Here is a 22,736-nt window from a genome sequence, read left to right as displayed (position 1 = left end):
GGTAGCTCTATTTTCAACTTTTTGAGGAACCTCCATACTGTTCTCCAGAGTGGCTGCACCAGCTTGCATTCCCACCAACAGTGTAGGAGGGTTCCCCTTTCTATGTATCCCCGCCAACATCTGTTGTTCCCTGACTTGTTAATTTTAGCCATTCTGACTGGTGTGAGGTGGTATCTCATTGAGGTTTTGATTTGGATTTGCCTGATGCCGAGTGATGTTGAGCACTTTTTCATGTGTCTGTTGGCCATTTGGATGTCTTCTTTGCAGAAATGTCTGTTCATGTCTTCTGCCCATTTCTTGATTGGATCATTTGTTCTTTGGGTGTTGAGTTTAAGAAGTTCTTTATAGATTTTGGATACTAGCCCTTTATCTCATATGTCATTTGCAAATATCTTCTCCCATTCTGTGGGTTGTCTTTGGTTTTGTTGACTGTTTCTTTTGCTGTGCAAAAGCTTTTTATCTTGATGATGTCTCAATAGTTCATTTTTGCCCTTGCTTCCCTTGCCTTTGGTGATGTTTCTAGGAAGAAGTTGCTGTGGCTGAGGTCAAAGAGGTTGCTGCCTGTGTTCTTCTTTAGGATTCTGATGGACTCCTGTCTCACATTTAGGTCTTTCAACCATTTAGAGTCTATTTTTGTGTGTGGTGTAAGGAAATGGTCCAGTTTCATTCTTCTGCATGTGGCTGTCCAATTTTCCCAACACCATTTGTTGAAGAGACTGTCTTTTTTCCATTGGACATTCTTTCCTGCTTTGTCAAAGATTAGTTGACCATAGAGTTGAGGGTCCATTTCTGGGCTCTCTATTCTGTTCCATTGATCTATGTGTCTGTTTTTGTGCCAGTACCATACTGTCTTGATGATGACAGCTTTGTAATAGAGCTTGAAGTCCGGAATGGTGATGCCACCAGCTTTGCTTTTCTTTTTCAACATTCCTCTGGCTATTCGGGGTCTTTTCTGGTTCCATACAAATTTTAGGATTATTTGTTCCATTTCTTTGAAAAAAGTGGATGGTATTTTGATAGGGATTGCATTGAATGTGTAGATTGCTCTAGGTAGCGTTGACATCTTCACAATATTTGTTCTTCCAATCCATGAGCATGGAACGTTTTTCCATTTCTTTGTGTCTTCCTCAGTTTCTTTCATGAGTATTTTATAGTTTTCTGAGTACAGATCCTTTGCCTCTTTGGTTAGATTTATTCCTAGGTATCTTACGGTTTTGGGTGCAATTGTAAATGGGATTGACTCCTTAATTTCTTTTTCTTCTGTCTTCTGTCATAGGAATGCCACTGATTTCTGTGCATTGATTTTATATCTTGCCACTTTACTGAATTCCTGTTTGAGTTCTAGCAGTTTTGGGGTGGAGTCTTTTGGGTTTTCCACATCAAGTATCATATCCTCTGCAAAGAGTGAGAGTTTGACTTCTTCTTTGCCGATTTGGATGCCTTTTATTTCCTTTTGTTGTCTGATTGCTGTGGCTAGGACTTCTAGTACTATGTCGAATAGCAGTGGTGATAGTGGACATCCCTGCCATGTTCCCCACCTTAGGGGGAAAGCTCTCAGTTTTTCCCAATGGAGAATGATATTGGCTGTGGGTTTTTCATAGATGGCTTTTATGATTTTGAGGTATGTACCCTCTATGCCTATACGCTGAAGAGTTTTGATCAAGAAAGGATGCTGTACTTTGTCAAATGCTTTTTCTGCATCTATTGAGAGGATCATATGGATCTTGTTCTTTCTTTTATTAATGTATTGTATCACATTGATTGATTTGCAGATGTTGAACCAACCTTGCAGCCCAGGGATAAATCCCACTTGGTCGTAGTGAAGAATCCTTTTAATGCACTGTTGGATCCTATTGGCTAATATTTTGGTGAGAATTTTTGCATCCATGCTCATCAGGGACATTGGTCTGTAATTCTCCTTTTTGATGGGGTCTTTGTCTGGTTTTGGGATCAAGGTAATGGTGGCCTCATAAAACGAGTTTGGAAGTTTTCCTTCCCTTTCTATTTTTGGAACATTTTCAGAAGAATAGGTATTAATTCTTCTTTAAATGTTTGGTAGAATTCCCCTGGAAGCCATCTGGCCCTGGGCTTTTGTTTGTTAGGAGATTTTTGATGACTGCTTCAATTTCCTTCGTGGTTATAGGTCTGTTCTGGTTTTCTATTTCTTCCTGGTTCAGTTTTGGTAGTTTATACATCTCTAGGAATGCATCCACATCTTCCAGATTATCTAATTTGCTGCCATAGAGTTGCTCATAATATGTTCTTATAATTGTTTGTATTTCTTTGGTGTTGGTTGTGATCTCTCCTCTTTCATTCATGATTTTGTTGATTTGGTTCATTTCTCTTTTCTTTTTGATAAGTCTGGCCAGGGGTTTCTCAATCTTGTTAATTCTTTCAAAGAACCAGCTCCTAGTTTCGTTGATCTGTTCTACTGTTCTTTTGGTTTCTATTTCATTGATTTCTGCTCTGCTCTTTATTATTTCTCTTCTCCTGCTGGGTTTCGGCTTTATTTGCTATTCGTTCTCCTGCTCCTTTAGGTGTAGGGTTAGGTTGTGTATTTGAGACCTTTCTTGTTTCTTGAGAAAGGCTTGTATTGCTATATACTTTCCTCTTAGGACTGCCTTTGCTGCATCCCAAAGATTTTGAACAGTTGTGTTTTCATTTTCATTGGTTTCCATGAATTTTTTTAATTCTTCTTTAATTTCCTGGTTGACCCATTCATTCTTCAGTAGGATGCTCTTTAGCCTCCATGCATTTGAGTTCTTTCTGACTTTCCTCTTGTGATTGAGTTCTAGTTTCAAAGCACTGTGGTCTGAAAATATGCAGGGAATGATCCCAATCTTTTGGTACCGGTTGAGACCTGATTTGTGACCTAGGAAGTGATCTATTTTGGAGAATGTTCCATGGGCACTAGAGAAGAATGTGTATTCCATTGCTTTGAGATGGAATGTTCTGAATATATCTGTGAAGTCCATTGGTCCAGTGTGTCATTTAAAGTCTTTATTTCCTTGTTGATCTTTTGCTTAGATGATCTGTCCATTTCAGCGAGGGGGGTGTTAAAGTCCCCCACTATTATTGTATTGTTGTCGATGTGTTTCTTTGCTTTTGCTATCAATTGGCTTATATAAGTGGCTGCTCCCATGTTAGAGGCATACATTTTTACAATTGTTAGATCCTCTTGTTGGATAGACCCTTTAAGTAGGATATAGTGTCCTTCCTCATCTCTTATTACAGTCTTTGGATTAAAATCTAATTTGTCTGCTATAAGGATTGCTACCCCAGCTTTCTTTTGGTGTCCATTAGCATGGTAAATGGTTTTCTACCCCTCACTTTCAATCTGGGGTTGTCTTTGGGTCTAAAATGAGTCTCTTGCAGACAGCATATCGATGGGTCTTGTTTTTTTATACAGTCTGGTAGCCTGTATCTTTTGATTGGGGCATTTAGCCCATTTACATTCAGGGTAACTATTGAAAGATATGAATTTAGTGCCATTGTATTGCCTGTGACTGTTACTGTATATTGTCTGTGTTCCTTTCTGGTCTATGTTGCTTTTAGGCTCTTTCTTTGCTTAGAGGACCCCTTTCAAGATTTCTTGTAGGGCTGGTTTCGTGTTTGCATATTCCTCTAGTTTTTGTTAGTCCTGGAAGCTTTGTATCTCTCCTTCTATTTTCAGTGACAGCCTAGCTGGATATAGTATTCTTGGCTGCATATTTTTCTCATTTAGTGCTCTGAATATATCATGCCAGTCCTTTCTGGCCTGCCAGGTCTCTGTGGGTAGGTCTGTTGCCAATCTAATGTTTCTACCATTGTAGGTTACATATCTCTTCTCCCGAGCTGCTTTCAGGATTTTCTCTTTGTCTCTGAGACTCATAAGTTTTACTATTAGATGTTGGGGTGTTGACCTATTTTTATTGATTTTGAGAGGGGTTCTCTGTGCCTCCTGGATTTTGATGCCTGTTTCCTTCCCCAAATTAGGGAAGTTCTCTGCTATAATTTGCTCCAATATACCTTCTGCCCCTCTCTCTCTTTCTTCTTCTTCTGGGATCCCAATTACTCTAATGTTGTTTTGTCTTATGGTATCGCTTATCTCTCGAATTCTGCCCTCATGATCTAGTAGTTGTTTATCTCTCTTTTTCTCAGCTTCTTGATTTTCCATCATTTGGTCTTCTGTATCACTAATTCTCTCTTCTGCCTCACTTATCCTAGCAGTTAGAGCCTCCATTTTTGATTGCACCTCATTAATAGCCTTTTTGATTTCGACTTGGTTAGATGTTAGTTCTTTTATTTCTCCAGAAAGTGTTTCTCTAATAACTTCCATGATTTTTTCAAGCCCAGCTAGTATCTTTAAAATCATCGTTCTGAACTCTAGTTCCTACATCGTACTAATGTCCGTATTGATTAGGTCCCTGGAAGTCGGTACTGTCTCTTGTTCTTTTTGTTGAGGTGATTTTTTCCATCTTGTCATTTTGTCCAGAGGAGAATAGATGAATGAGAGAACAAAATGCTAACAGGGTAACAACATCCCCAGAAAATATACACTGAACAAATCAGAAAAGACCTGAAGCCAGGGGAAAAGAAAGGGAAGGAAAGAAAAAAGAAAAAGAAAAAAAAAAGAAAAAGATAAAGATAAAAACAAAAACAAAACAAAACAAAGAAAAACAGAATATGATCAGATATGGTCAGGCCGGTGCATAGATTAGTGCCACACACTAGATTTTGGGGGTATTTTGGTCTTTTAGAAGAAACTGTCTCCCAAAGTTTTAAAGAAAGAAAAACTTATATATGTACAAAAATAAGGGTTAATATGATGAAGGAATGGAATATGACTGTAAAGATGAATTATAAAAGATTTTATAAAAGGAATTGATAAGAAGTTGGTTGAAGAAAGAAAGAAGAGGATTAAAAAAAAAAGAAAAAAAAAGGGAGAGAATGTGGTCAGGCAGGAGACTAGAACAAAACCATACACTAGTGATTTAGGATATATTTTGATCTGTTAGAAGAAACTGTATCTCAAAATTTTAAAGAGAGAACAACTTATATATATATATGCCAAAAATAAGGGTAACTACTATGAAGGGATAGAATATGACTCTAAAAATGAAAAATAAAAATGTTTTTTAAAAAAGGGATGGATAAGATGTTGGTTGAAAAAGGGAAAAAGAAAAATTAAAAAAAAAAAAGTTAAAAAAAATTAAGTTTGAAAGACTGAAGAATCATGGTAAAAAAGCCATGAATTCTATGTGCAGTATTCTCCTGTCACTGGAGTTTTGCCATTCTCATTGATTGGTAAACTTGGTCTTGGCTGGCTGTTCTTGCCGATCTTCTGGGGGAGGAGCCTGTTGCCGTGGTTCCCAAATGTCTTTGCCAGCGGTGGAATTGCCCTGCCCTTGCAGGTCCAGGGTAAGTAATCTGCTCGGGTTTGCTCTCAGGAGTTTTGTTCCCTGCAAACTTTCCATACAGCTTTGGAGGATGAGAGTGAAATGGCGGCCTCTCAATCTCTGCCCCAGAGGAGCGGAGACCTCGGGCCCCCACTGCTCAGTGCACCCCCAGAGAAAAGCAGTGAATCACTCCCATCTCCCTGGTCTCTGGCTGCACTCCATGCCCACCTGGCCTCTGACCGAGCATTTCTATCTCTGGCACACGACCCCGTGTGGATTCTCCAAACCCAGCAGATCCCTGCAGTGCGCTCCTGCACCGCTCCTCCCGGGGGAGGAAGGGGAGTCTCCCTGGATCTGCCACTTGTTGGGTCCCTGCTGGAGGAGCAGTGGCCCGACTGTGCCGCGGATCACGGTTTATGGCAACCCTGAGCTGAGAGCCCGCGCCTCGGCTCGGTCTCTGCAGCCGGCTTCTCAGCTCTGATACCCGGGAGCTCTGCCCCACTCAGGCACCCCCGGTCTTTCTGTGACCCCGAGGGTCCTGAGACCACACTGTCCCAGAGAGGGTTCCACCCCCCGCTTAGCCACTGGAGCGACGTCCCTCAGTGGAGCAGACTTCTAGAAGTTCCGATTTTGTGCTCCGTGGCTCTATCACTTGCCAGAAGTGGCCAGCGGAGGCCCCCTCCCCCGCCATCTATCCTCCTGAATATCGCCTCTGATTCACTTCTCCGCACGTCCTACCTTCCAGAAAGTGGTCGATTTTCTGTTCAGAGAGTTGTTGCTATTCCTTTCTTCAATCTCCTGTTGAGTTTGTAGGTGTTCAGAATGGTTTGATCCCTATTTAGCTGAATTCCTGGGACCAGATGAAATTTAGGTCTCCTACTCCTCCGCCCTCTTGCTCCTCCCCCTTCATGTGCTTCTTTTCCACCTATACATCTTCCTTTGTTGTAATGCCTTTATCTGGGTTTGGTAACAGGATAATGGTGAGCCCATAGAATGAGTTAGGAAATGTTCCCTCTGTTTCTGTTTTCTGAAATATATTGTGGAAAGTTGGTATCATTTATTTGTTAATTTATGAGTAAAATCATCTGACCTTATTGATTATGTTTTTAAAAGGTTATTAATTAGTAATTTATTTTCTTTATACTGTTATAGATACAAGATATATAGTTAAGGATACTAGATGTATAGATATAGATATATTCAGATTATCTATTTCTCCTTGTGTGAATTATAGTTTGTCTTTTAAGGAATTTGTTCATTTCATCTAATTTATTAAATTTGTCGACATAAACTTATAGAGTTTCTTTACTATTCTTTTAATGTCCATCTACGTCTTCTCTGTTTTTTTTTTTTTTTTTTTTACTTAGTTAGCCTGGCTAGAGGTTTACTAATTTTTTTTAGTGTTTTTGAAGAACTAGCTTTTGTTTCATTGATTTTATCTAATTTTTTTCTGTTTTCAGTTTCCTTGATTTTTGCTCCGAATTTTATTATTTTTTTCTGCTTGTTTTAGGCTTTTTATTTATTTATTTATTTATTTTTGCTATTTATTTTTTTAAATTTCTTAATTTTTTTTTATTATGTTCAGTTAGCCAGCATATAGTACATCATAAGTTTTTGATGTAGTGTTCAGTGATTCATTAGTTGTGTATAACACCCAGTGCTCATCACAACACATGCCCTCCTTAATACCTATCACCGAGTTACCCCATCCCCCCAACCCCCTCCCCTCTGAAAACCCCAGTTTGTTTCCTGGGGTCCATAGTCTCTCATGGTTCGTCTCCCTCTCTGATTTCTTCCCCTTCAGTTTTCCCTCCCTTCCCCTATAGTCCTCCGTGCTATTGCTCATGTTCCACATATGAGTGAAACCATAAGATAATTGTCTTTCTCTGCTTGACTTAACTTCACTTAGTATAATCCCCTTCAGTAAAATTGTTCTTTCTCTCTAAGGTAGAATATTATACTATTAATTTTACATATTTATTCCTTTCTAATACATGCATTTAATGCTATGAACCTTCTAAATACTGATTTTGCTGCATCTCTCAAATTTTGATGAGGTGTATTTTTGTTTTCATTCAGTTTAAAATGTTTTTAATCTCCTGAGATTGCTTTGTTGCCATATGTGTAGAATGGAAGTGTGTTAAGTTCCAAATATTTGGGAATTTTCCAGTTATCTTTCTGTTATTGATTTCTATTTGAATTTCAGTGTGGTCTGATAACATACTTTGTATTATTTCTATTCTTTTAACTTTGTTAAGGTGTGTTTTATGGCCCAGAATACGGTCTATCTTGGTGAATAATGTTGAATGCACATTTGGGAAGAATGTGTATTCTGTTGTTGGATGGAATATTTTATAAATCCTTATATTTATGGTTTAATGTTCAACAAGAGTGCTGAAATAAAGTCACTAGGTGGGGGGGATAGTCTCAACTAATGGTGCTGGGACAACTGGGTATCCACATGCAAAAGAATGAAGTTGGACCCCTATCTCCCACCATATACAAAAACCATTTCAAGATGGTCCATAGGCTTAAATGTAAGAGATAAAGCTGTAAAACTCTCTGAAGAAAACAGGCATAAATATTTGTGATGTTGGGTTAGGCAATGACTTCTTCAGTATGACACCAAAAGAACAAGAGACACACACAAATAAATTGGGCTTCATCAAAATAAAAAACTTCTATGCTGCAAATGACACTGCCAAGAAAAGTGAAAACCCACCCACAGAATGGGAGAAAATTTTTGCAAATCATTTATCTGATAAGACACTTGTATCTAGAGTATTTTAAAAACTCTTAAAACTCAACAGCAGTAAAAAATAAGAAAAATCTAAGGATTTGAATTGACATTTTTTTCAAAGAAGATTCATGAATGGCCAATAGTTACATGAAAGGATTCTTAATATAAGTGATTAGGAAAATGCAAATCAAAACCATAGTGAGATACTACTTCATAATTATGTCAGAAAAAAAAGAAAGAAAAAAGAAAAGAAAAGAAAAAAAGAGAGAGGGAGGGAATAACAAGTGTGGCTGGGATATGGAGAAATTGAAATTTCTTAATAATTGCTGGTGGCATTATAAAATAGTACAGCAACTTTGGAAAACAGTCCAGAAATTCTTAAAAAAAATTAGCACATGATCTAACAGTTTTACTTAGGTATTGTTATGGACTGAATTATGTACTTCCAAAATTCATATTTGAAGCCCTGATCTCCAAAGCAACTGTATTTGTATATAGAACCTTTAAGGAGGTAATTAAAGTTAAATGATGTCATAGGGTAGGACCTTAGTCTGATAAGACTGCAGTACTTATAAGAAAAGGAAGAGAATATCTAAAACTAATGATGTAATGTATGGGGATTAACATAACAATAAAAAAATTAAAAAAAAAAAAAGAAAAGGAAGAGACACAGCAGTACCACCCCTACCTAAGTGCATGTGCAGGCCATTTGAAGATACAGTGAGAAGGTGGTTGTCTGAAAGTCAAGAAACGAGGCCTTACCAGATACCAACTCTGCTGGTACCTTGATCTTAGATTTCCAGTCTCTAGAACTATGATAAGATAAATTTCTATTGTTTAAGCCACCCAGCCTGTGGTATTTTGTCATGGCAGCCTCTACGGACTAGTATATATCCAGGAGAAATGAATATATGTGTTCACACAAAAATGTGTACATGGATGTTCATAACATCATTATTCATATTAGCAAAAAAGTGGGAACAGCTTAAATGTCCATCAGTGATGAATGTGTAAACAAAATGTGGTATATCCATACAGTAGAATATTATTTTATAATAAAAAGGAATAAAGTACTCACACATGCTAAAACATGGATGAGTTGCTTGTGGATGAGCATTATGCTAAGTGAAGGAAGACAGCCACAAAAGGCCACACAGTGCATGATCCCACTTTTTTGAAATGCCCAGAATAGGCAAAATCCATAGGGACAGAAAGTAGATAAGTGGTTTCGAGGGACTGAAGGGAGAGGGGAGTAGATAATGACTGCTAATGGGTATGGGAGTTCTTTTTTGAGGTTATGAAAATATTGTAAAATTTGTTAGGGGTGATAGTTACACAATTAGGTGAATAAACTAAAAACACTGAATTGTCCACTTTTAAAAGGGTGAATTTTATGGTATCTAAACTGTTTTTCAATCAAGCTGTTACAAAACAAAACAAAAAAGGTTAGAAAAGTTTATTTCCATCCCTGGGTTGTGGTCTCTCTGAGGACAGGAAAGAAATATTGTTAATCTGGGTTATTCCAAAGGCTAGTACAGTGCCAGGATAGTATTTCATATTCCTCATTCTTTTTAATATTCATATCTCCCAAATGTAAATGTGTAAAAATATTCAAAAGAGACTTATCTATCTTGAATATAAATTTTTTTTAGCAAAGCAATGGTTATTATATTTGTGTTATAACATGTCTTATTGCTATCTAATATTCAGTTTGGTTGATTTGCACCAAGGGCGGTTTTGAAAAGAAAGGAATGTGGATGGATGTGGTCTCATTCTCTGTTATTGTGGAGTTTAGAAGTCCCTGTTTTTGTTTTTGTTTTTGTTTTGAGAGGGAAGGTGGGGAGGGCAGAGGGAGAGAGAGAATCTTTAAGCAGGCTCTATGCCTAGCATGGAGCCTGCCGTGGGTCTTGATTTCACAACCCTGAGAACATGACCTGAGCTGAAATCAAGAGTCAGATGCTTAACCGACTAAGCCACCCAGGCGCCCCATAGAAGTCCCTAAATTTGAATGCAGTGATTCCCAGCCCTCTCTGTATTACAATTTCCTAGGGAGGTTTTCAGAATACCTGTGCCTACACCACAACCCCAGATCTGAGTCAATTAATTGAGAACCACTGCTTGAGTGGAGGTAGCTGTCTTTAGAACTATATGTGGTTGTGATTACTGTGAGCCAACAGAGAATCTGCTGTAAATCAGTGGTTTTCCAACTTTAGTGTGTATAATAACTCACGAGGATAAAATGCAGATTCTACTTCATTAGGCCTGATATGGGTCCTGAGATCCCACCTTCTAAGAAGATCCCCAGTGATGCCCAGCTAATGATCCCCAAACCACATTTTCAGTGGTAAGGGTTGTATAATATATTTTCAAATGTGCAGGAGTGAAAGCATGGTTAGTAAGAAGAAAATGAAATAAAACAGTTGCATTATTAGACAAAGGAATTGATGAAGAGAAGGAAGCAGGTAATTTCTTAAGACATTAACTTTCATCTTGGTGAGGCTCTTCCATTGATTTGACTATCATTTTTTTTTTCATTTTATACTTTACTTCTTTGATTTTATTTTATTTTTATTTATTTTTTATTATTATGTAATGTTAATCACCATACATTACATCATTAGTTTTTGATGTAGTGTTCCATGATTCGTTGTTTGCGTATAACACCCAGTGCTCCATGCAGTATGTGCCCTCTTTAATACCCATCACCAGGTTAACCCATCTCCCCACCCCCTCCCCTCTAGAACCCTCAGTTTGTTTCTCAGAGTCCATAGTCTCTCATGGTTTGTCTCCCCTTCTGATTCCCCCCCTTCATTCTTCCCTTCCTCCTATCTTCTTCTTTTTTTTTTTTTTGGTTCAACCACTTTAGGTTGACCTCAAGTTTTTCTAGAAGTTTTTTCATTTCATCTGTAGGATATATAAAATATAGATTGTTATGGAGTTCTCATAATTTCTTTAGATATTGTCCTGACTGTTGATAGGATGACAAGGATGATAGAATCTAGTGAGGAAACATGAACAAATTTATTTTCTTTATTTAAATTGAGATTATTGACATTTTTGGGCTAGGTGTGATGTTGGGTTCTGGAGTTATAGAAATTAATAAAACATAGGCCCTGCTCTTAAAAAATTGACAGTCTATTAAGGATGGGGAAGCACATAGGATGACTTATTAACAGTTAACTAAAACACAAGAAGAAAATGAATGACATGTTCAATAGAAGTACACATGATGTGCTATGGAAGAGGCAGTTAATTTCACCTGGGGAAAGGCTTCATTGGTGACCTGGTATTTAGAATTTTGAAACGCCTCCTTCAAAATGTTCACATCTATTTGCCAGTTTCTTAACTGTTCACTAACGGGAGGCTCACAGTCTGAACTCATCTGGGAATAAGACACTAACATCACAGACCAGTTTTAGGAACCTCCTAGAACTTTCTTTAAGGCATCCTTCATTTCTTTATTCCGGAGGCTGTAGATCATGGGGTTGAAAAAGGGGGTCAAAACTGAGTAGAATAGAGTTGTGAACTTCTGCGTTCCCTCTGCTTGTCCTGACCCTGGTCTCACATATGTCGTCATGACAGAACCATAGAAGAGAAACACAACAGCCAGATGTGAGGAACAGGTAGAAAAGGCCTTCTTCCGGCCAGCAACTGAGGGCACCTGCACTACAGCCCTCAGCACCAGGGTATAGGAACCAATAATGTAGAAAAAGGTGGCGAAGATGAGGAGGGAACTCATGGTGCCACATATGAGAACAGTCCCTGGGATTGGGACACAGGCTGAAGCCAAGGCCAGCAGAGGACCCAGGTCACACAGAAAGTCATCAATTACATTCGGGCCACAAAACGGTAGCTGGGTAACGAGTATCACTGGGATCAGAAACCAGAGAAAACCATAGACCCAGCAGAAGATGACCAGGCTGCAACAGAATTTAATAGTCATGACCATGGGATAGTGCAGGGGGTGGCAGATTGCCAGGAACCGGTCATAGGCCATGATGGACAGAAATAAACATTCAGTTGTGCCCAGTGAGAAGAAGAAGTACAACTGGAGGAGGCACTGAGCAAAGGAGACGGTTTTGGTCTGGGAGAGGAAGTTGGCCAGCATGTTGGGCACATCAGAGTTGACATAGCAGATTTCCAGAAAGGAGAAGTTGGCCAGCAGAATGTACATTGGGGTGTGGAGCCGGCGGTCCCAGTGTACTGCACACATGATGGCCATGTTTCCAAGGAGCGTCAGGATGTAAGTCACAAAGAATACGGAAAAGAGGAGGAACTGTATTTCCCAGCGGCAAGGGAAGCCCAAGAGGATGAATTCACTCACAGTTTGAGAAATATTTCTGGCCTCTGAAGTCATTTCCTTCTATCCCGTGAGGATTACAGCAGAAGTTACATGTACAAAGGGAATTATGCCTCGACTCTTCCCCAGGAGACAACAACCACGTTCTCCTGATCATAGGGAAGGGGGCCTGGACCCAGGGTTCCTGTTTTTGATTGGGTGCTCAAACAATACAGTTGTTGAGTGTATTCTTCTATAAATGACTCTTCACTTTTAAACTGTATACAGACCACTGTCAATCAATATACTAAATATTGGTCAATATTTTGAAAAAAGTTTTCTTTAAGTTAAAATAGAAATTCAGGTATTTCCTTTCTGCATCTCTCATTGGGTTGCCTGGTGTGCCCAACTTTGGAGAACATTCTCTATTGTCTAGACGGTAGAAATAGGTGGCTGACTGAAGCTAAATTGAGATATAAATGTTGATATTGGCAATTCAAATACAAAAAAATTAGAATTAACAGTTTTACCAGACAAAACAGTACTGTCAGATAAGTGACATAAAGGAGAGAACATGAGGCTTTGAAGCCAGCTATGAAAATAACCACAGCTATTAAATTGAACCAAGCAAGTTCCGATTTAGCTACATTAAGTGACCACTTACAGGCCATTAGTATCTATTCCCTATCTGTAGGATGCTGTGTTACATGGGCTCCAGGCTTTGATATTATTAGAGCCAGAAGAGGGAAACTTTGAAAGGTGTAGATTCCTGGGCTTCACCTGGGTTTGGGATCCACTGCTGCGGCAGAGCACGAGCTTTGGAGACGTTACAGTTCTTGGCTTGGCCACTGCCTGAGGAGTATTTTCTCGGGAAAGAACTTAAGCTCTGAGACTGTTTCTCTGTAAAATATGAATAATCATACCTCCACAGCAAGGATGACATGAAAACTGCATAAAATAATATACACGGGGCGCCTGGGTGGCTCAGTCATTAAGTGTCTGCCTTCGGCTCAGGTCATGATCCCAGGGTCCTGGGATGAAGCCCCTCATCGGGATCCCAGCTCAGCGGGAAGCCTGCTTCTCCCTCTCCCAATCCCCCTGCTTGTGTTCCTTCTCTCGCTTTGTCTCTCTCTGTCAAATAAATAAATAAAATCTTTTTAAAAAAATAATGTATGCAAAAGCAGTTTGAAAAAAGAAAATTATAAAATGCTACAGAAATATAAACTATTTTAAACTGTTCAGGGCTTGTTATGCTACATGTTACACTCCTTTGTTAATCTTATAAATTAAACTGATTTTAAAGTACAAAAGAATGTTTTTCCTTGTGGAATTTTAGCCATGTGACAGGCTAAGTACATGTCGTATGTGTGTTGTATTCGTGTGTGAGTACATGTGTATGTGTATGTATATGAATAAGAGATGTAGACCACACCAGATGCAGCTTCTTTGAAGACCATTTTTTGCCCATCAGACACACCAGAGGCTCTCTTTTTTTTTTCTTAATAGACTGTCCTCCTTCGCATGGTTACCATTACAGTCTTAAATGATAGGATCATTTTCCTGATGGCTACACCGTACTGTGTATTGAGGCCACCTGCTTTTGAACTTGCAGATCCTTCCTTGGTGATCCTTCCCCCACTGCCCCACCTGTGCCTGGCCCTTCTGTGGGATTTCCTGGGAAATGAGGATCAGACTGTACGCAAGTGATCATAACAGAGGAGCACCAAAAAATACTATTTCAGAATAGGCTGACTTATGGAAATCAGGGTCCTTTTCTCCCTCTGGCATTCCTGGATTTTGTGGTTTATTCAGCCCTGGAAAAAGCCTGGCTCTTCTTTTGGATACAAGGGAATAGAGAGAACCTTATCCAAATTTTAGACCTTGACCTAGGCTAAATTAAACCTAGATGTTCGGAATATGGTGTATCATCTCTGTTTCACCTTTTTCCTCCTTTCCCATTTTAGAAGCTCAGAACTCTCTATTCTCCTTTTCTTAACAACACCAGTTCTCTGGGGGGGAAATCCGGTAAACTCATGCATAAGCTGAACCCCCAGCATCTGTGAAGACTATAGCAGTTTTCATTTTCCATGTTATGCACACAAGGGTACATGAACAGACGGCACACACACCAAATGTAATGGAACAGCATTTACTGGGGGAAACTTGCAGATCCAGGATCAGTCACAGGCAGGAAGGCGCCTTTTATTGTGCTCATTACAACCACAGTGACATGCCGAAATCTAGGATATCACATTCTAAGAAGGCACCTCAACCCTTAAACTGTGAGGTTTTGGTTTTTTTAGCAATAGGATTAGGGAAGTGCTAACTTCTCCACTAATGTGATTAGGGCCGGGATATAATATCAACACGAGGAACACTTGGTTTAGTCCTATTTCTAGACTCAGAGTTTGGGGCTAGGGGAGAGGGACGTCAGCTTTTCTCCTGGTGTGATGGGGGCTGCAGTTCAAGCTTTGTGGTTGCAGCTCTAGGATATGACAAGCTAACAGCAGGACTCTTCACCTCAGCCAATGTTAGGAGATAGTCATTCAGCACCAGGCAAGAGATGCTTCATTTCCGTGGAACTTCACAGGAGGCAACTTGCTCTTTGGGAGGGTGGCTTGAAAGGCATTCTTTTGAACAAGTTAACCCTTATGTCTAGCATGTGTCTTTTGGGGGTGGGCGCTTCTTAGTTACTCTATAGGGGAGCCACAGCAAGAATTATTGCCTCCATTTCATGTGTGAGGAAATAAAGACTCAAAGAGATTAAATGCCTGAGATCCCAAACCAGTAAGTGACAGGGTCAGGATGAGTCCATGCTTTCTGGTTCCCATTTTACTGTCACTGTTTTAAGGGAACTGCAGAGTAGATGTGCCCAGAATGTCACTCATTCCAGGGAAAAAGTGCATCAAATTAATAAAACGAGTAACTGTTGGTGCTGTAGACATCACAGCATCATCTGAGGGGAGGGAGATGGCGTCTCCCAAACTCCCCTCAAATTATACCACTTTGGTGGGATTGTGTTTTTTTTTCTTTTATTTTTCATTTTTACATGGCTATCTCTCTCTTTTTGAAAGATCTTATTTATTTATTTGAGAGAGAGAGACACAGCAAGAGAGGGAACACAAGCAGGGGGAGTGGGAGAGGGAGAAGCAGGCTTCCCGCCAAGCAGGGAGCCCGATGTGGGGCTCGATCCCAGGACCCTGGGATCATGGCCTGAGCCAAAGGCAGATGCTTAACGACTGAGCCATGCCGGCGCCCCTCTCTCTTTTTTTTGTAATAAGAAGTTAAAAGGCACACAGATACCATCCTGAGTATGGTAGTTATTTTACTCTTACCTGACTTTTCTGATATGCAGTGTTCAGCTCCTTTGTTGTGAGGAGGCAGGTCACCTCTTACCCATTTCTACAAAATTAAGGTAAATAATTAAAGAAGTAATGAAAATATTTATTTATTTATTTAATTTTTTTCTTTAAAGATTTTATTTATTTATTTATTAGAGAGCGAGTGAGAGAGAAACAGCATGAGAGGGGAGAAGGTCAGAGGGAGAAGTAGGCTCCCCCCTGAACTAGGAGCCTGATGTGGGACTCGATCCCGGGACTCCGGGATCATGACCTGAAGGCAGTCGCTTAACCAACTGAGCCACCCAGGCGCCCTTTTTTTTTTTTTTTTTTTTTTTTTTTTTTTTTAAGAGAAGGTATTAAGAAGCTATGATAGACAGTGAGGACATGTAAGGGTGCTATAGGTGCGCTTCTTTGCAGTTTAGGGTGCTCTAATTCTATTTGTTGCAGCCTTTGATTTATTAAAGGCCTTTTATTATTTGAGCTTTCTTCAGCACTTAGATAATGTTACTCCATTTCTACACGGCCTGCCTGAGTCTCTGTTTTCCAGTTGTTCTTGTAGCATGAAGGACAACTGATTCAATGTGCTATGTCCCAGGGATTCACTTAAGTGAAGAGTTGGATTCTGTTCTTTGTACTCTGCAGGAAATAAACTGTCATGACTGACCTTCTATTTCTTGGAATAATGTATTGCTCATAGTCACTGGCCTCGGAGATAGCATGGGTTAGAATGGGATCTACAAAGTCACACTTTCTTACCGATTCGATCTTACTGAATCTTGGAGTAGGAAGAGACTTTAGGGATTCTATAGTCTCTCTTCTTGCCAGCAGTAAGAGACCCTCTCTCCTGCCTTGGTCATCTAGCTTCTGCTGGAATAATCCATGACAAAGAGCTCAATGAATGGCAGAACAGCTTTCATTTTTATTTTTTTATTTATTTTTATTTTTAATTTTTTTTTAAGATTTTATTTATTTATTTGACCGAGAGATAGAGAGTAGGCAGAGCGGCAGGCAGGCAGATGGAGAGGGTAAAGCAGGCTCTCTGCTGAGGAGGAAGCCTGACGCGGGGCTCGATCCCAGGACCCTGGGATCATGACCTGAGCCGAAGGCAGACGCTTAACCGACTGAGCCACCCAGGCGCCCCAGCTTTCATTTTTAGAAGTTGTAATAAGCTTCCTTGTTCTCTCTCTCTCTCTCTCTTTTTTTAAAGATTTTATTCACTTATTAGAGAGAGAGAGAGAGAGAGAGGGAGTACAAGAAAGGGGAGTACCAGAGGCGGGGGGAGAAGCAGACTCTCCACTGAGCAGGGAGCCCTATGCGGGACTCAATCCCAGGACCCTGGGATCATGACCTGAGCCGAAGGTAGATGCTTAACCTACTGAGCCACCCAGGCATCCCTCTTCCTTGTTCTCTCTTACATTCTTGAGTCACATTCCCGTCTTGACTTGTCCTCTTGGTCTTGCTTACTTCTGCCTCAGGGGAGGAAGGTTAACACTTATTATGTGCCTACAATATGCACACATAAGATTTTGACTGTTCTCTCTTACATTCTTGAGTCACATTCCTGTCTTGATTTGTCTTCTTGGTCTTGCTTACTCCTGCCTCAGGGGAGGAAGGTTAACACTTATTACGTGCCTACAATATGCACACATAGGATTTTGACTGTGCATTATCCTTCTTGATCTTCCAACAACTACAGAAGTTATAATTGAGCCACAAGAAGGCAGTTAAGTGCCGGTCCTGGGCAGATTTGTGTTCTTTCATTACATTATACTGATGCTCAGAATAAGTCTACACAGCAGGACTTAAAAATATTTGAGGAAGGGATTCATGTCTTTGAATCTTCTCAATTTATACTAAGCACTCTTGGTTTCTTTAACTGAATTTGACATAATTTCCAGGGTGCTCACTATCCTGGTTGTTGTCTTTTGATTGTTCATACCTTTGGAAGATGTGATCTTTCTAAAACTGAACACAGTACCCCTCATATTGTGTGACTGACACAGAGCACACTGCCATAATCTCTTCTGCTCTAGAAACTCAGGCAGACTTAAGTTGACAGTAGATTTTTTAGGCAGTAACTTTATACTTTTGACTTTTATTGGATTTTTATTTTGCCAAAGTCTTTAGAGTTTGTTCACAAGAACTTCTTTAAAACAAGATTGGTCCAGGGTGCCTGGGTGCTCAGTTGTTGGGCGTCTGCCTTTGGCTCAGGTCGTGATCCCAGGGTCCTGGGATCGAGCCCCGCGTCTGGTTCCCTGCCGAGCAGGGAGCCTGTTTCTCCCTTTCCCACTCCCTCTGCTTGTGTCCCCTCTCTGGCTGTCTCTCTCTCTGTGAAATAAATAAAATCTTAAAAAAATAAAATAGAACAAGATTGGTCCTATCTGATGCTTGTGTCATTGAGTTTTCGAAGTGAGGGAGGTTAATTACTGAATTTCACCAAGTGTTTTAGTCAATTAAGGTCTTAAGACTATCAAATACTAGCTTTCTTTTCCATTTTTATTGCCTATAAATTTGATAAAATTTCTCGTGTTTCACCTATGTCTGATTGAAATATGTAGAACATGAGAAAATGCTTTTTCATGGCACTTAAAACATTTTCTACATTAGCATCTATTATTATCAACAATTGTTGATAGATGGCTAAGCTCAAAATATACAAGTAGTACAAAGGTTGTGCAAATGACATTATATTTCTGGAAGACATTCTGGCATATAGTATTAAATGGATGGTTTATGAAAAATTCTTAGAAGCAAATTTTGGGCTTTAAACTCATTACTCATTTTCAGTTTTTTAAAAAATTTTCTTTCGTTCTCCAGAATCCTTTAGAGACGCCAGTCGTGGTTTTGAAATCACATCTGTAAAATCTTTCTGCATCCAGGGATGTAATGTGTCTAGGTCTGAGAATTTAAGCTTATTTATAATTACTGACTGCTGTTTTACTTAATTTTCATATCAATTCTCTCTTATACATGTGTTCTCCATGCTTTGCAAAGAAGATCATTTTTTGGAGCTGTCCATATTTTAATTTAGATTGATGGGTGCCATGCCTTTCTCTCTCCAGAGGGCAGATGGCCCAGCCTTTTTTTTTTTATTTTAATCTCATAAACCTTGCAAGCAAGGAGACCCTCTCGCTATAATGCTATCAGCTAGTGTTGGAAAGACCGTCTCATTTAGGTCTTAGTCCAGTGACGAGCTCACTAAGTTCCTTAGAGAAACTCATGCTTTCTTTATAATCACTTTATTTTACTGGCCTCTCTGTATTTGTTTCTGTCTCTTTCTTTCTCTCTCTCCATTTATTACTTTTTTTCCCATGGAGTTACTTCTAAGATGATAATATGGTTTGGGATTTCTGACCCTGGAAAATTTAAGAACTGGCTGTACTATTACCCATCTTCTATATTTCAGTACTTATATAATTAAAGAATAATATTTCATACCATTTTCAGTAAAATATTTTAAAATAGCAGATTAACTTCTTGACCGTTGTCTATCATGCACTTTAGTTCATTTTCTAGTAACTGTTATTTTACCACCATTTATTGAACATTTATGTGCTGATACAATCCTTTCAAGCTTATTTTCTAAACTTCATTTGGTTTTATAGCTAATTACTGACCTAAACGATTCCAAAAATACAACACAATTTTACTAAGTGCCTACTGAATTCTTGTATAATTTTTAATGCAAAGGATGTTTTGGGACACGTATTTATATTCCTGCATGGTGAAATGTCTTAAAAATCAGAAATACTCTTTTCAATAAAATTAAGGGGCATTTAAAGAAGTGAATATGAAATGTCAGTGTAAAAATTGTGGGAGTTAACTTCCCACATTTCTAGATGAAGATTGGTAACTCTTAAAGTTGAAAAAGATAATTTCTCTTTTGCTTTTCAAATTAGCATAGGTGGTCATTATACCAGTGTTGGTGAAGGTGCAATCAAATGACACTCAGAAGAATTGTTGGAGGGAATATAAACTTGTAAATTGTTTTTTTCTGGCAGGCAATCTGGAAATACCCATAGCTTTTAAAACCTCTATACCCATTAAATAAAAATCAGAGGTGTAGAAAAAATTAATAATTAGGAAGTTCATCATAGCAGTACAGAAGAATTTCTGGGGATCATGTTAAAATACAGATTCTGACTCAAAAGGAATGGATGGGGCTTGGGATTATAAATTTTTAATAACATATAGAGAATTTGAATCACTGTGTTGTACACCTGACGCTAATATAACATTGTATAACTAATGTAGCAAAAGGTAACTAATGTTAACTATACACAAATGAAAAAAAGTTTTTAAAAAGCAATAAAGTAATGCTGATTCTTTGAGTAGTAGATGTTTACAAAGTTCTTTATAGAGCTCTTTAAAGAAAGTAAATAATACAAAGGAATAGAAAAATTCCTGTAAAGAAATAAAAATAGTGGCAACTTTTTCAAGGTCAAATGATAGGTTATATAATTTTTTTCTTTATACATGTCTATATTTCTTTAAAATTCCTATGAGTATCAGGGTGCCTGGGTGGCTCAGATGGTTAAGCTTCTGCCTTCGGCTCAGGTCATGATCCCAGGGTCCTGGGATCAAGCCCCACGTTGGGCTCCTGGCTCAGCAGGGAGCCTGCTTCTCCCTCTCCCTCTGCTCATGCTCTCTCTCTCTGTATCTCTGTGTCTCAAATGAATAAATAAAATTAAAAAAGATAAAATTTCTATGAGTATATCACTTATAATCTCAAAAATAATTATCATAAAATATTATTTTTGAAAGTACTTACTCTTCTGGATCTTCTACCTTCTTTGAGCACTTTTTATGAACTTTACTATGCCTGGGATGTTCCACAGTTCTAGGAGCCCATGATCTGTGTCATGTTTGACTTGCCATGTAAGGTTTCATCCCCCTTCACTTGCTATTTGGATTTAAACCCAGTGAAGTGAGCCTCTGTACCAGGGTTGAGGAGAAAGGGAAGATTCCCAACAGGGCATCCTGAGGCTGCATTTTACTTTTGGGTGACCAATACCATTTCATAAACCTAGAGCAGGGATTAGAAGTTAAGTTAAAAAAAATCAAGTGCAACATAAGAAATGATAACCATCAGCTTCTGGACAGGATTTGTGTTGTTACTCTTCTCTCATTAGAGAGTCATAGCTTATCCTCAGTCTACTTTTCTTCCCTAAAAGAAACAAAAAGGAAATTGAAATTAGTTTCCATTCTGGGTTTTACTTTTCTCCAGTAAATTTTATGGAGAATGCTGTAGTTTAGAATAAAGGTCACAAAAACTGTGACAATAGTAGAACAGAGCAAATGAAGGCAAAAAATTTACCTTTTTTCTGTTGCCTTTCCGGTTGACAACCTTTGAAAGTAATGGTTTCTTCTTCAACTAGAAAGGTAGAAAGGTACTTTCTCAGACTCAGATTTCCACACTCAAAATATAACATATTTTTCTCTGTCCCACATTCATGCAATATGGGCACCTGCCCTTTGTTGAAGGACTTGATTCAGGAACTGATGGAGAACAGGAAACAGGGACTACAGATAAACCTTTCCCTTGGATCTGAGTTCTATCCCTTGTGCTTCCACTTTCAGGGCATTTGGGGAAATGTTTTTTTTGGAAGTTGTAAAAGATGTGTTTTTTTTTTCCCCCTTCTAGCAGTGATGAGAATGAAAACTTGGATTCTCCACTTGTCCCTGTGAAACGCTTGCTGGGCCAAAGCCAGCTTCCCTAAAGGGATTCTTTGCTGAGATTCCCTCAGCTGGATGGACTTTACCCCAAGGACTCATGTTTTGATTATTTTTTTTTTCAAACATCTGACACTCCTTTTCTCATATTGCATAAGCGAGTCTACTCCATCTGTTGACACTGTTCATTAGACATGGAATTCTGAGCCTCTTTCTGGAATTAAAGGGACACCTATTTGGAGTATTCATTTTTAAATTCATTCCATGAATCCAAAAGTCAGTCCATGCCCATAGCTGCTCTTTTACTTTGCCATACAAACATTAGCAGTTAATATTTATTAAAAGCTTGCTTTGTTATAGGCAGTAAAATGAGTACATTTTTTGAATAAGTTCATTTAACTCCCATAATAATCCAATATGTTAAATATTACTATTATTTTTATTTTATAGGTGAAGTCATTGAAGATTAGATAAATTATTAATTTATTCAAGGTTTCACATCTAATAAATGGGAATGCCAATATCTGAATTTAGTTCTGTCTGAGAGCAGAACCTGAGTTCTTAAATACTAAACTATTTACCCTGCATCTTTACTTGGCGGGGAAGGAAAAGAGTGCTTACTGATAACTCATCTCATGCCAGTCACTGTGACAAATTCTTACATATAAGTTATTTTATTTAATCCTTGCAACATTCTGTGTGCCAGGTATCACAGTTGCAATTTTTAATAAATCTGATTATCAAAGTAATATATGCTTAAACAAAATTTTGGAAGATTCAGAAAAGCTGAGTGCTAAAAAATTACTGATAATTTTATAAAGTAGACATAAATTCAGGTAAAAGCTTGGCATATTTTCTTTGCTCTATTTTGTTCTAACAATTTTTCTTTGTACATATGAGGTCATAAAGCATGTACAATTTAGTATCCTGCTTGTGTAAGCATTTTTTTCCATGTAATTAAGACTCTTCAATGCTACATAATAGTGAGTGTTATATTTATAACATTTCCCTAGTGTATTTAAGCTATTTTGAATTTTCCAATCTTAAAATAATGCAATAAAAATCTTTGGGTTTAAATGTTTGTTTAATTTTAGAAAATTTCCCTGGGATAGATAGAAAATTTCCCTGGAATAGTTTGAAAGAAAATGATAATGTCAAAAAATTGTCATATACATTTTGAAAGATATATATAATTTATGCTCACAATACATATTGCCAAATTTCTTTCCAAAATATATTCTCAAAAGATGTGTTGATGAGGATGCCATTTTATGGCGTATGAATGGTATTTAAAAATATTTCTTTTTATATTGATAGAAGAAAAA

The 22,736-nt window shown here is 38.4% G+C and overlaps 1 protein-coding gene across 1 annotated transcript; it reads right to left on the bottom strand.

Moving 5' to 3' along the window:
* Positions 1-11,533: 11,533 nt before the first annotated feature.
* On the bottom strand, positions 11,534-12,475 carry LOC118551907 (olfactory receptor 11H6-like). The gene has a single exon (XM_036118053.1). The coding sequence runs from the start codon at positions 12,473-12,475 to the stop codon at positions 11,534-11,536; it is 942 nt and encodes a 313-aa protein (XP_035973946.1).
* Between the last annotated feature and the right edge of the window lie 10,261 nt (positions 12,476-22,736).

This window comes from Halichoerus grypus, chromosome 8 (assembly GCF_964656455.1).
Source record: "Halichoerus grypus chromosome 8, mHalGry1.hap1.1, whole genome shotgun sequence".
Taxonomy (NCBI): Eukaryota; Metazoa; Chordata; class Mammalia; order Carnivora; family Phocidae; genus Halichoerus; species Halichoerus grypus.
The sequence above is the reverse complement of the archived record's forward strand: the minus strand, read 5'-3'. Positions and strand labels throughout refer to the sequence as shown.

What these genes read in the sequence shown, in the direction of transcription:
- LOC118551907 (XM_036118053.1), bottom strand. Translation starts at nt 12,475, where the DNA reads ATGACTTCAGAGGCCAGAAATATTTCTCAAACTGTGAGTGAATTCATC.